The sequence below is a fragment of the Pipistrellus kuhlii genome, unplaced genomic scaffold, assembly GCF_014108245.1.
Source record: "Pipistrellus kuhlii isolate mPipKuh1 unplaced genomic scaffold, mPipKuh1.p scaffold_m20_p_9, whole genome shotgun sequence".
Taxonomy (NCBI): Eukaryota; Metazoa; Chordata; class Mammalia; order Chiroptera; family Vespertilionidae; genus Pipistrellus; species Pipistrellus kuhlii.
In genome coordinates this window covers 24,000,749-24,013,249 of record NW_023425595.1, presented here as the reverse complement: position 1 = coordinate 24,013,249, position 12,501 = coordinate 24,000,749, and the positions used below count along the sequence as shown (strand labels likewise).

The following is a 12,501-nucleotide window of genomic DNA, read 5'->3' as shown; positions in this document are numbered from 1 at the left end:
GGTGTGGGCGCCTAAAATGGAGAACAAAACAAAATTTTCATGCTACCAACTCAGGCACATGGGGAAACGGGGTCTTTAGAGCTGGAGGGCAAGGACCCCGTCATTGTAGCATAGGAATACACAGAGGGTTGCACTGCACCAGAATGTCTCTGGAGCTGGGTGGTAAACACTAGGATTTCCTGTCTTGGATCATCTAACTGGGAGAATGATTCTAGTGGAGAGAACAAAATGTGAGGACAGGCAAAGTCAGGTAAAAGGCTGGGGCAGAGAGTGCTGAGAAAAGTCAAAAGTATCTCTGTGATTTTAGGTCTTTTTTTCCCCCCACAACAGACAATGGTCCTATATTCTCAAACCTAAAGACAAGAGCTAAGTAATTCTATTGGTTGTTTAAATCTGGCAAAAGAATCATTAACTAATCTGAACTCTAAGAAATGCAGCCTACTAATAATCTTTGACAAAGATTGTAAACAGAGAAGGGAGTTGCTATAAACATAGCTAGCTCATTCTTTTTGTGCATATTTTTAGTTAAGTAAACCAATGCTCTTCGGTCACGTCCTTACATTTTATTTTAGAATCCTCTCAGGTGCTGGAGTTAGTGCTCAGCGAGAGGCACTCCAGCTAGAGGTTATTAAGAGGATTGGGCTTTTATCAAGACCTGGGAAGACAGTGGAAAGAAGGCTAAGGGAGATCCGGAAAGTATGAAGAGGGCTTTACATTTTATTTTCCAGATAACAGTCCTTTGATGTAAATCCTTTTATTTTTATTTGTCAACACTGTGAGTTTGCTTTAGTTCAGTGGTACAAATAATTCAAAGATTGCTCTTGGCAATCTGAAACATGAATCTGAAGGATGCCTATACACAGTGCCTGGCAAAAGTAGGTTTACAGCTGTTTGCAAGAGAGTTTATTCTTGTATTATTAATGAATGTACTATTTATTATTATTAACCTACTTTTGCCTACCTCTATATTTTGGACATACAGGAACCATTTTTTAAATATTCAGTATTTTATATTAGTTTTAGATGTGTAACATAGTGGTTAGACAATTATTAATGTACAAAATGACCGATCCCCACAATAATTCAAGTACCCACAATATTATTGGCTCTATTCCCTATGCTGTACTTTAATTCCTGTGACTGTTTTGTTACTACCAATTTGTACTTCTTAATGCCTTCACTTTTTTCACCCAGCCCCCAAATTCCCATCTACACTGGCAATCATCAGTTTATTATCTGCATCTGTAAGTCTGTTTCTGTTTTTTGTTCACTTATTTTGTTCTTTAGATTTTATACATAGTGAGATTATGCGGTATTTATCTTTCTCCATTTGACTTATTTTACTTAGTATAACTCTTTCTAGGTCCTCCATGTTACAAATGATAAGACTTCATTCTTTTTTATGGCTGAGTTGTATATGTATGTATCACAACTGTTTTATCCACTCATCTATTGACAGTCACTTAGTTTGATTTCATATCTTGCCTCTTGTAAATAATGCTGCAGTGAACATAGAGATTATATCAAACTAAAAAGTTTTGCACAGCAAAGGAAACCATTAATAAAACGAAAAGACAACCTACTGAATGGAAGGAGATATCTGCCAATAATATATCCTATAAGGAGTTACTATCCAAAACTTATAAAGAATTCAGACAACTCAAAACCAAAAAATCTATTTTAAAAATTGGGCAGAGGACGTGAATAAATACTTCCCCAAAGAGGACATACAGATGGCCAACAGACATATGAAAAGATGCACAATGTCACTAATCATCAGAGAAACCCAAATTAAAACCACAATGAGATATCATCTCACACTTGTCAGAGGGGCTATTATCAATAAATCAACAAACAGCAAGTGTTTGTGAGGATGTGGAGAAAAGGGAACTCTGTTGGTGGGAATGTAGATTGGTGCAGTCACTATGGAAAACAATATGGAATTTCCTCAAAAACTTAAATATGGAACAGCCTTATGACCCAGCAATTCCACTTCTGGGCATATATCCAAAGAAACCCAAAATACTAACTGGAAAGAATATATGCACCCCTGTGTTCAAAAACCATAGCTTTTCAAGACTGGAATGGACTGTAAAGGTCATCACATTAAATTGTTTCATTTTACAGCTGAGAAGAATGAGGCCTATTAAAGCTATGTGACTTGCTTCACGACAAGACATAAATGGCTGACTGGGCCAGGACTAGAACCTACGGAATTACAAACCATGTCTATCTTACCTCAGATGACAATCCAGAGTTTGGAAAAAAACAAAACAAACAAAACAAAACAAGAAACCCACAAAACACACACACAACTTTAATCTTGATTTATTCTAATTTCCAAATCAATTTGTTATTTCCTATGGGAATTTAGTGAGCAAATTCAGTAATGCTAGTGCAATTTTTCTCATGCCCTTTTGTATAGGCTCAAATATATCCATTAAGTTTCCTACTTAATAGTAATGATGAGTTCTGTGCACATCATTTAAAAAATATTTGCTGAGTTCTGTTAAAATAAGATTATTATTATTATTATTTTAAATAATCATGGTGAAAAAAAGACCACCTTAGATTTTTATCTTTTAGGACAAACATTTGATAGTCAATTTGAAAACTCAAAAAAAAAATTTTTTTTTTCCTTTATCCAAGAGACAGGAAAGAAACAGGAATTGTGGTCTTTATCCATCTTGGTCAAATTCTTATGCTAATTTCTCAGTGATTTCTGCTATGTATGTGAACTATGACCATACACGAAAATGGTCTGTTTTTTAGGTCATGGCTGCGGGCAAAGATTAATTGGTGAAAAAATGGGCCTGTTCGTGGGATTTACCACACAGTAACGTTTCTCATCTCACTGGAAAAATGTGGGATTAGCTCTTTGAGAAATGTAGCCCTGTCAGGAGGTTGAAGGGAGTTTCGGTGGAGGGAAACAGTTCGCTAAGACAGTTATGATTGGTTAGATTCCAGAGCAGTCCCTCTAGTTCAGCAAAGCTCTGCCCTCTTTCAAATAAATATTTCCTACATGTGACTTAATGTCACTAGTAATTCACAGATCGCTTCTTATTCGGCTTCTTCCTTGGCACCGATCCAAACTGGGCAATGGTCTTGGGAAGGTCTCCTAATCCGTCCCTGCCCCCTCTCCAGAACACGCTGTTACAGTGAAAAGGCCTTCCATGTGGAAATAACTTTGCGACAGCATAACTTGTCTATGCTTACTGAAATGTGGGATACAGATGTGGACGAGCGGGTATGGGTGGCAAGGGTGCGAAGTGGAGGATGGGAGGCTAGTTCCCTGCCTGTGAAGACAAGCTTGACAATATCGACTTGGATGCTCCCAGAGAACTCTCCACGTGCTCCTCCCTAACAGCCGCTGCTCGGACCCCAGGCCTCTGCTGTGCGGCCCACATTGCCGCGGAGGACAGACCCAGCCACAGGGCTTGGGGTTCCATCGCCCTGCCCCCCACCACAGCGGTGGCTGCTGGTCCTTTCCCAGGTCGCAGCCCTGCTGGGGCAGCTCCAGGGCCCCTCCTGAACCGGGAGGAGGTTAGGAGCCGCCCGAAGCCACTCCCTTCAACTCGATTTCCACAAACTCCGTCCTTCCCCGACACCCCGGTGCAGACGAGCGGGAGCTGCTAAGCTCGATGTCTATGACTTTACCCCCAACCAAAGGGAACCTGCGTGCCCGTGGTCCCAGGATGGTGGGCTCGCCCCCTTCCACCCGAGGAGCACCCCACTCATGCCCCCCAGCCCTGCCCTGCCCCTCCCCCGTCCCAGGACCTAAGTCCGCGGGGCCCCCCGGCCCGCGGCGGGCGCCGGGCTGGCAGGCGGCGGCGGCGGGACAGGGAGCAGCGGGCGCGCGCGGGAGGGCGGCGGGCGGGGCGCGCGCCGGGCCGGGGCCGCCGCGGGGGAGGAGCGCCCGCCCCGCCCGCCGCTCGCTCGCGCGCCCAACGGACCAGGCTGAGGCCGTGAGTTAACTGTTGCAGCCGCGGGAGTTGGGAGGAGACTTCGCGTCTCCATTGCCTGCGGGAAAGGAGTAGCCCTTCCGCCCCTCTCCACGGCCAGCATGTCCCGGACCCCGCCGCCCCTCCGCCCGCGAGGCGTGGACCCCGGGCCGCGGCGGCGGCGGGCGCAGCCCTGACGCGCTCCTGAGCGCAGGGGGCGGGAGGGCAGCCCCGGGCGCGGGGACTAAAGGAGCGAGAGAGCGCCTGCGGCCCCTGTGAGTCCCAGCCGAGCGTGCGGAGCCCGCAGCCACTCCGGGTCCGACCATGAGGAGGGACGAGCGAGACGCCAAAGCCATGCGCTACCCGCCGCCTTCGCCTTCGCCGCCGGACGGGGCCGGCTCGCCCCCCGAGAGCCTGCGGAACGGCTACGTGAAGAGCAGCGTGAGCCCCCTGCGGCAGGACCCCCCGCGCGGCTTCTGGTTCCACCTCTGCCGCTTCTGCAACGTGGAGCTGCTGCTGCCGCCGCCGCCGCCGGCCTCCCCCGAGGAGCCGCGGCGCGGCGGCTCCCCCTTCTGCCGGGCGCGCCTCGCGCTGGGCGCCCTGGCCGCCTTTGTCCTCGCGCTGCTGCTCCGTGCGGCGCCCGAGAGCTGGGCTGCCGGCGGCGCCGCCCGCCTGCGGAGCCTGCTGAGCGTCGGGGCGCTCAGCCTCAGCCCCCTCTTCAGCATCGCCTGTGCCTTCTTCTTCCTCACCTGCTTCCTGGCCCGCGCCCGGCGGGGCCCCGGCCCGGAGCGGGGCGCAGGCGGCGGCTCCTGCTGGCTGCTGGCGCTGCCCGCCTGCTGTTACCTGGGGGACCTGGTGTGGCCGTGGGGGTCCTGGCTGTGGGACGGAGACGCCGCGACCCCGTCCACGCCCCCCGCGGCGGCGGCGGCGGGCAGGTTGCTCTTGGTGCTGAGCTGCGTGGGCTCGCTGGCCCTCGCGCAGCGGCTCGGGCTCCGGCACAGCATCCTGGTGCTGCTGCTCTCCAGCTTCGTCTGGTGGGTCTCCTTCTCCAGCCTCGGGCCGCTGCCCGCAGCCCTCCGGCCGCTGCTGTCCTGCCTGGCCGGCGGCGCGGGCTGCCTGCTGGCCCTGGGGTGGGAGCACTTCTTTCACCTCAGGGAAGCTCTCCACCCGCCCCGCTTATCCGGGGCCGCGGAGGAGAAAGTGCCTGTGATCAGACCCCGCCGGCGGTCCAGCTGCGTGTCGTTCGGGGAGACGGCGGCCGCGTACCCGGGCAGCGGCAAGATGTTCCGGAGACCCTCGCTGCCTTGCATCTCCAGGGAGCAGGTAGGTTCGCAGAGAGCAAGGTTTTGCGAAGGGAAGTGAGTGCGGTTCTGTCGCTTCAGTTCCCGAGTTGAATTTTTTGAAAGCATGTTAACTTCTAGGGTGGGGGAAAGAAAAAGTTTTAGTCTGCAAAGGAGTCCTAAAATACAGGAGGTTTTTTTTAGACATACAGACGTGCCTTTTGGTGAAGTAGACTATATTGCACCTTTAAAGTACTTTGTTTATGCAATAGATGAGTTATTAGAAGGATGGATTATTTGAGGTGTGATAGATGGGCTACTCCCACTTTGGCATGCTCCGATGGACGTCATTTTGGTGCCGTTAATCTGTTGCTGTTATGAGTGTGATGTCTCCCCAAAGGTAGCATTCATAGACATTACTTTTAAGCAGTGTGATTTTATTACTTTGGATATGAGAGAGAGAGAGAGAGAGAGAGAGAGAGAGAGAGAGAGAGAGAGAGAGAGAGAGAGGGAATTTGAGATCTTAGAAACCTTGATGAACTTTGGAACTGAGACTTGTTAGTAGATGAAAGACTGTTGGGAATCATTTTGAAGAGATCCCCACTAACCCAAATTCCAGCGGTATAGGCTAATATAATGTTTTACAGACTAACTCATGGTGGTGTGTATTTGTTGCATAATGAAGAGAATGTTGTAACAATTTAACCTTTAAACTTATGTCTGGAAAGATGCCAAAAGCATGTCCAGTAGGTTTACATGTTTTTGTCTTTTAAAAGGAATTGAAACCATCATCATGGAACCAGCTTCCATATAGCCTTGGGAAATCTTACCTGTCCTACATCACCAGGAAATTCAACAAGTATAGCTCCTCCCTGATAGCAAATGCTTTACATATATTTTCTCAAATATTTGTAAGTGCAAAATGCTTTACATATATTTTTTTATATATGTACACGAGTCCTGTATGGTGGTGACATTACCTCAATGTGGAGATGAGCCTTATGAGTTTTTGAGAGATTACCTAACTTCACACATCTAGCAAGTGGCAGTGCTGGGATTTGAACCTAGATTTCTCAGTTTTAATTGTCATGTTCTAAGCAACGAAAAGGGTGAGTGTAGAGCTCTTATGTAGGAAAGTAGGAATTTATAGCATTGGTTTTCAGACTTTCTGATTGGTAATATGTTTTACATTGGGACCCAGTATAACTGTTTGATGACGTGTTCAACACTAATTCTGTAGTGCTCCAATGACACCATACTTTGCTTCTTGAAACTTTTTTTTTTAGGCTGCTTTTGTGGTCTGTAATTATTTGGCCAAATACTAGTACTTGAAAAAAAAATTGTTAAAAAATGTCATGCCTTTTATTTTCTTATTTTACTGCCAGTGATATAGAGCTTAGAAAAATCTGTATTAGAAGAAAAGTTGTGATATTAACTGTAGAGCAAAATAATATCAGCTGTTTTCTTGGAACGGCATGCCATTTAACAGTTGACTATATGTGAATAGACACCGGAAAAATGTTTTAGCATAGTCTAATCACATTTGTAGATAAGTTTCCCAAATTTAACAGCATTACAGTTTAACGAACTTTACTGTAATCTGACCAGTGGTCTGCAAATTCACTAGTCAACAGAGCCAAATATCAACATACAATGATTGAAATTTCTTTTGAGAGCCAGATTTTTAAAATTTAAACTATATAGGTAGGTACATTGTTATTAACTTAATTAGGGTATTCCTAAACTGGCCTTTGCTAAAAACTCAAGGGGCCAAAGAGCCACATGTGGCTCACAAGCCACAGTTTGCGGACCACTGGTGTAATCAATTGTGGATGTGCTGTAAATGGAAAATTCTTCGTTTTCTTAATCCTAGTCTGGTGCTTTTTCCATCACAGTAACCTTTTTCAACCTGTAATCGAGAGCAGTGTTATTATTCTAGGTAGCTTCATTTATTATTTGTATTAGAAGCAGACACAATTTGTGCTTTTAAAAAGGTCATACATTATACTTATTTGCATAGCCCATGGACACGGACATGGGGATGTTGGGAGGAGGGGGGAAATGGGAGATATTAACAAGAAAAATACATTTTAAAAGTTTATTAATCTATTTTTTAAAAAGGTCATACCTTAACGCAGAAAACCCTTATTCACATTCCACTATGAAAAGGAACAGTTTTGGGGTCTTAAATATATGCTAAGAGTACCTATATTGTTACTTAATGTTCAGTGTCATAAAATAATACAATTTTGGCATTACTAAATGTTACTACATATTTTTAATTTAACAGAGATCGTAATAAGAATTTTTATTTATGCTTATTCATGAAGTTTAACAGTGAGTCTCTGGTTTTGTTTGGATGTATATTATGTTAAAGAAATGAAAAGGAAACCAGTACTTTTATGGAAGTAAAAGACGGATACTTTCTATTTTCCAAGTGCTACGTTTTGTATGTGACAAGTGTGAAGTCTCTTCATTGTTTCAGAAAGTGAAGGAGAAACAGAAAGATATTGAGTAAAATTTGATATGGTGAGAAATGCTCTGGATTCCTAGGCAGGGGATTGAGAGTAAGGTCTTGATTCTACTGTGTAATCTTGGGAAAGTCAGTGAGCCTCTGAACCTCAGTATCCTGTCAAACCAGGGATTTCAAAAGATGAATTCCGTAATAATTTCCAGTTCGTGATTCACTTCTTCTAGTTGGTTTATATTTTTTGTAAAGTATGAATAAAAGTATAGCTAAAAGATCACAGTTAGTATTATACTTCTTGAAGTTTTACTTACGTGTTGAATGTTGATACGACTAACTTGTATTTTCCAAGGTGTAATGATGAGCAAATATTCTGTATTTTTTAAATAGAAATCTTAAAAAATTATATGCAATTTATTTTTGGATTGAGATAGCAAAATTATTATACTTTTATTTCCTGAAGAATTTTATAAACATCTTTGAAAAACAAAACTCATGTCAATCTAAATATTTTTAAATTGAGAGTAGACTTAGAATAATTTTTAATTTTGGGGATGTTATGTTAGGTACCATGTTGAAAAATAATGGCTTATGTTTGCAAAACATTTGATTTTCATAATTAGATTTACAGTAGTTGATATAAATGCTATATGTATGTCACTTATTAATCAAGGTATTTTTGTTGTTATTGCCAAACATTTAGAGATTTAAAGTTTAAATCTAGTTACTGTTAACTGTGTTTTGCCTTGGTGGATTAATAGAAAGACATACTTAAGTTGTCGTATATTTGCCAAGAGTCAGCTGAAGTGAATAGGAAGTTTTTAAAAAAAAATTAGTTGTCTATGTAGACACTTTGGCCCAAATTTAACAAATTACATTTCTAAGCCATTTTATTTGTATGTATATTCTACAATGAAAGTTTCAGCCAGATCATTTTGTTTGTGATAGACTAGGTAAATACAAGGTTTTGAAAGTCATAAGTTCATGTGTGAGATATTTTTCTATACCTAAAATGCTAAGTGCTTTCTAAATGGTTAGGTAAATATTTTAAAATTCTGTGGCCTTAAAACCCATAAATATTATGTAAAGTGTTAATTTTATTTGAAAAAGGTACACACATGTAGTATGAATGTGTTTAAAAACGATTTTAAAGTTTAGTGATTATTTAGTAACTTAAGGAATTTGCAAGGCATATCTCACTATGAATTTAAGAATACCGTAGTATTTGTGACATTTATTTTGTGGTTCCAGTGAGTCGTATTTCATTCTCCTTTCATGTTAATATTTTGTGGTACAATATCAGTCTGTATCATAATTTTATGCTCTATTTTGTAAATATTGTATGCACTCTGCCATCGGAACTATTGTTCAGAAACACAGATTTGATCAAATCCCTTGCTCTGTTTTAAAAACCTCTTACGGTTTTTCATTGTCCACAGGATAAAGTGGACAATGACCTTGAACCTTGCTTGTAAATTCCTTAATAACATGCTCTTAGCTTTTTTGTTTGTTTTGTATTTTAAAAAGTCATCTAGGACTTAGGGATACTCCCTCCCCCCATCCATCCTTGGCTGTAACTATTTGTGGACTGCTTATTGTTTTTGACCTGTAGATATTTTCTTTTCTTTTGCTATTACTGTTCACACTGTTTGAAATCTCCTTTAAGGAACAAATTAGATTAAGAAGTCTTTAGACAGTACAGTGATATTCAAATTACTCTTTAAACCGAGAACAAACCTTCAGTATGGCAGAGTTGGCCATTTAAAAAAATAAAAGTTGACAGATGATGTGATGTGTGATAGATTTTCATTACGTCTCATGAAATAATAACTTCTCCATAATTTATGTTTTCCCATACTGAGTGGAAAGTAAATAGGGCCAACTATAAGTCGAACTGTAAAGCTTATTTTCATTGTCCTCAGACTTTTTATCCACCTCAGTGGCGGGACTTTCTCTGATTCTCTTTTTCTTTACCCTTGCAATTACCAAGTCAGCCTGTTTCTCCAGTATATTCTCCTGCCTTCCTATCCCCTACCAGTGTTTCCCAAAGTGTGGTAGCCGTACCCCCAGGGGTACGCGTTGCACTGGAGTTTGGTGGGGATAGGCACTGCACCGTGCTTAGCTGTGCCTAATTCTACATAGTACTCATGAGTACGAGGGGTACTCAGCATTATGAAAATTATAGAAGGGGTACACATATGTCAAAAGTTTGGGAAACACTGCTTGAACCCAAACAGGAAGAATCTATACTTGCTGAAAACATTTATTTCAACCTAAATGTGTTTATATAGATATAGAAGAGATAGATTCAGAGTTTACCTAATTGAAATCTGCTCATTTTATAGACAGGAAAGAAATTAAACTCCAGAGAGGTAAAAATATTGTTTCTAAGTTATGGTGTGAGATATTTGGGGCACAGGGACTAAAACCAAGCTAGGTCCTGCCATGAAGAGCATAAATAGCTGCAGTCATGGTTTTCCAAGGCTGTAACTAATTTTTGCCAATTATCTGATAAATGACTCCCTGGTTAAAGGAGTTAGTGGGTAAAGATGGGAAAGAGAGAGAAGTAGCAGAGACTCTTGAAATCACAAAGTTCATAAAGACTTTGAAGATAAACTTGGTCCCTCGTGTAGTTATTTCAGGGTGACTTGTCAGGATGCAGCTGGTGTCAAGCTCAAGTGCCTTCAGAGGTCAGCCACAATAACATATTTATGTCATATGCTGAAGAAGGAGGGAAGGATAAGAAGAATGGAAGTCAACTGACTATTGCCTACCTTGCCTAAGAACATTCAATTTAAACAAAGCAAATGCAACAATTTTGTTAGCCGAACAAAACTTTAGGAGACCTGGGTTCTGTCTGTGGGTAGTTCCTGACAGTGTTCACCTTGTTATTTACAAGCTGACTCATATTTATTTATGTGATTATTAGAAGGTTGTTCTTAGGTCTTTGGGCAGAGGAGTATATAGTATTTTCTACTGTCTTTTTCTTTCATGATTTAGAACTTTTCTTCCTGTATTGATTTACCCTAGGAGTTCTCTCATCTTTGTAGATTTTCCTTCCTCTATCAGCTAGAGTACATTGTTTGGCTATTTCTTCCTTACATTTCTTTCATACAACATGCATTCAGCATATTTTATATTTATTTAGTTAGCATTTAAATTTCACACATAAAAGACTATATATAATTTTAATATGTGTTAAGGAAGAAAATACTAAAGGAAAAAGTCAGGTACTCACCAATTATATCCTTTGAAGTTCCCTGTGTAACCTTTTTTGCATCCCTTTCCTATGCTTGTTTTTATAATTATAACCCCCTACAAATGTACTACTAAATAATCTTAATATAATGTGTAATTAATATTGCCTGTTTTTGCCAAAACCGGTTTGGCTCAGTGGATAGAGCCTCGGCCTGCAGACTGAGAGGTCCCAGGTTCAATTCCGGTCAAGGGCATGTACCTTGGTTGCGGGCACATCCCCAGTAGGGGGATTGATGTTTTTCTCTCATTATGTTTCTAACGCTCAATCCCTCTCCCTTCCTCTCTGTAAAAAATCAGTAAAATATATTTTTTAAAAAATATTGCCTGTTTTTGAACTTCCATAGAATCATGGTGTATGAATTTCTTTTGTAACATTTTTTCCTTGATGTTTTCTGAGATTTATTAATGTTGATGTGGATAATTGCAGTTCATTTTTTTTATGCTGCATAATATTTAATTGTATGGCCATAGTAAAATTTATTTATTCCACCATCCATGGACCTGTGGGTAGTTTGCTATTATGTAAAATTAAGCTATAAAACTAATTGTAAATGTGTCCTGGTACACATGTGCGTCCAAAAGTAAAATTGCTGAGTTGCAAGGTATTTTCGTATTTAACTTCACTATGTGTGGTAGTCAGAGTAGCAGCTCTCCAAAGATGTCCATGTTCTCATTCCAGGAAATTGTGAATGTTATTTAATTTGGCAAAGGGGACTTTGTCTATGAGATTTTTAAGGACCTTGAGATGGGAAGCTTATCCAGGGTTATCTGAGGGGATCCAAAGTAATCGCAAGGGCTCTTAACACATGGAAGAGGGAGGCAAAAGAGGTCAGAAATGGAGTTGTGACAGTGGAAGTAAAACAATGGAGTAATCCAATGCGAAAAAAATTCAGTCTATTTTTGGCTTTGACGATGGAAGAAGGAGGCCAGGAACCAAGGAAAGCAGGCAGCCTTTAGATGCCGAAAAAGGCAGGGAAATGTATTTACTAGTATTTCAAGGTATCCTTTGATTTCTTCCTTGATCTCATTGTCAGCCCATTCATTGTTTAGTAACATGTTACATTAGCCTCCATGTCTTTGTGTATTTTTCAGACTTTTTTTCTTGTGATTGATTTCTTTTTTTATACCATTATGGTCAGAGAAGATGCTTCATTTATTGTGACTTCATTAAATTTATTGTGACTTGTTTTGTGTCCTAACATGGTCTATCTAGAAAATGTTCCATGCGCACTTGGAAAGAATACATGTTCTGCTGCTTTGGGGTGAAATGCTCTGAAGATATTAATTAAATCCTACTAGAATGTGTAAAGTATGTTCTTCTAAGGGAAAGCATAATGAAACATGACCATTGCATGTAGATAAATGTTATACAATATATCATACTAAAATTTTTTTATTAAAATATATGCAATATGTTTAGTTTTGATGTATGTTAATATAAAGATAAGATATAACAATACAAAGTACAATTTAAGTACATTTATTCAGATGCTTTCATTTAATATTCACGTGCAGAAAAGTAGCCAGCTGCCTGAGTGAGTTCTGGCTTGAAATA

The 12,501-nt window shown here is 41.3% G+C and overlaps 1 protein-coding gene across 2 annotated transcripts in view; it reads left to right on the top strand.

The window, feature by feature from the left end:
• Positions 1–3,906: 3,906 nt before the first annotated feature.
• Positions 3,907–12,501, top strand: part of PDE3B (phosphodiesterase 3B) — a 139,094-nt gene continuing 130,499 nt past the window's right edge. The window contains exon 1 of one of the 2 annotated variants that reach the window (XM_045577930.1): positions 3,907–5,264. In XM_045577930.1, coding sequence (XP_045433886.1) covers positions 4,266–5,264 — 999 coding nt within the window. In that variant the 5' untranslated portion in view covers positions 3,907–4,265. The remainder of the gene's footprint in view (positions 5,265–12,501) is intronic. The other variant, XM_036426140.2, reaches the window with a different exon arrangement.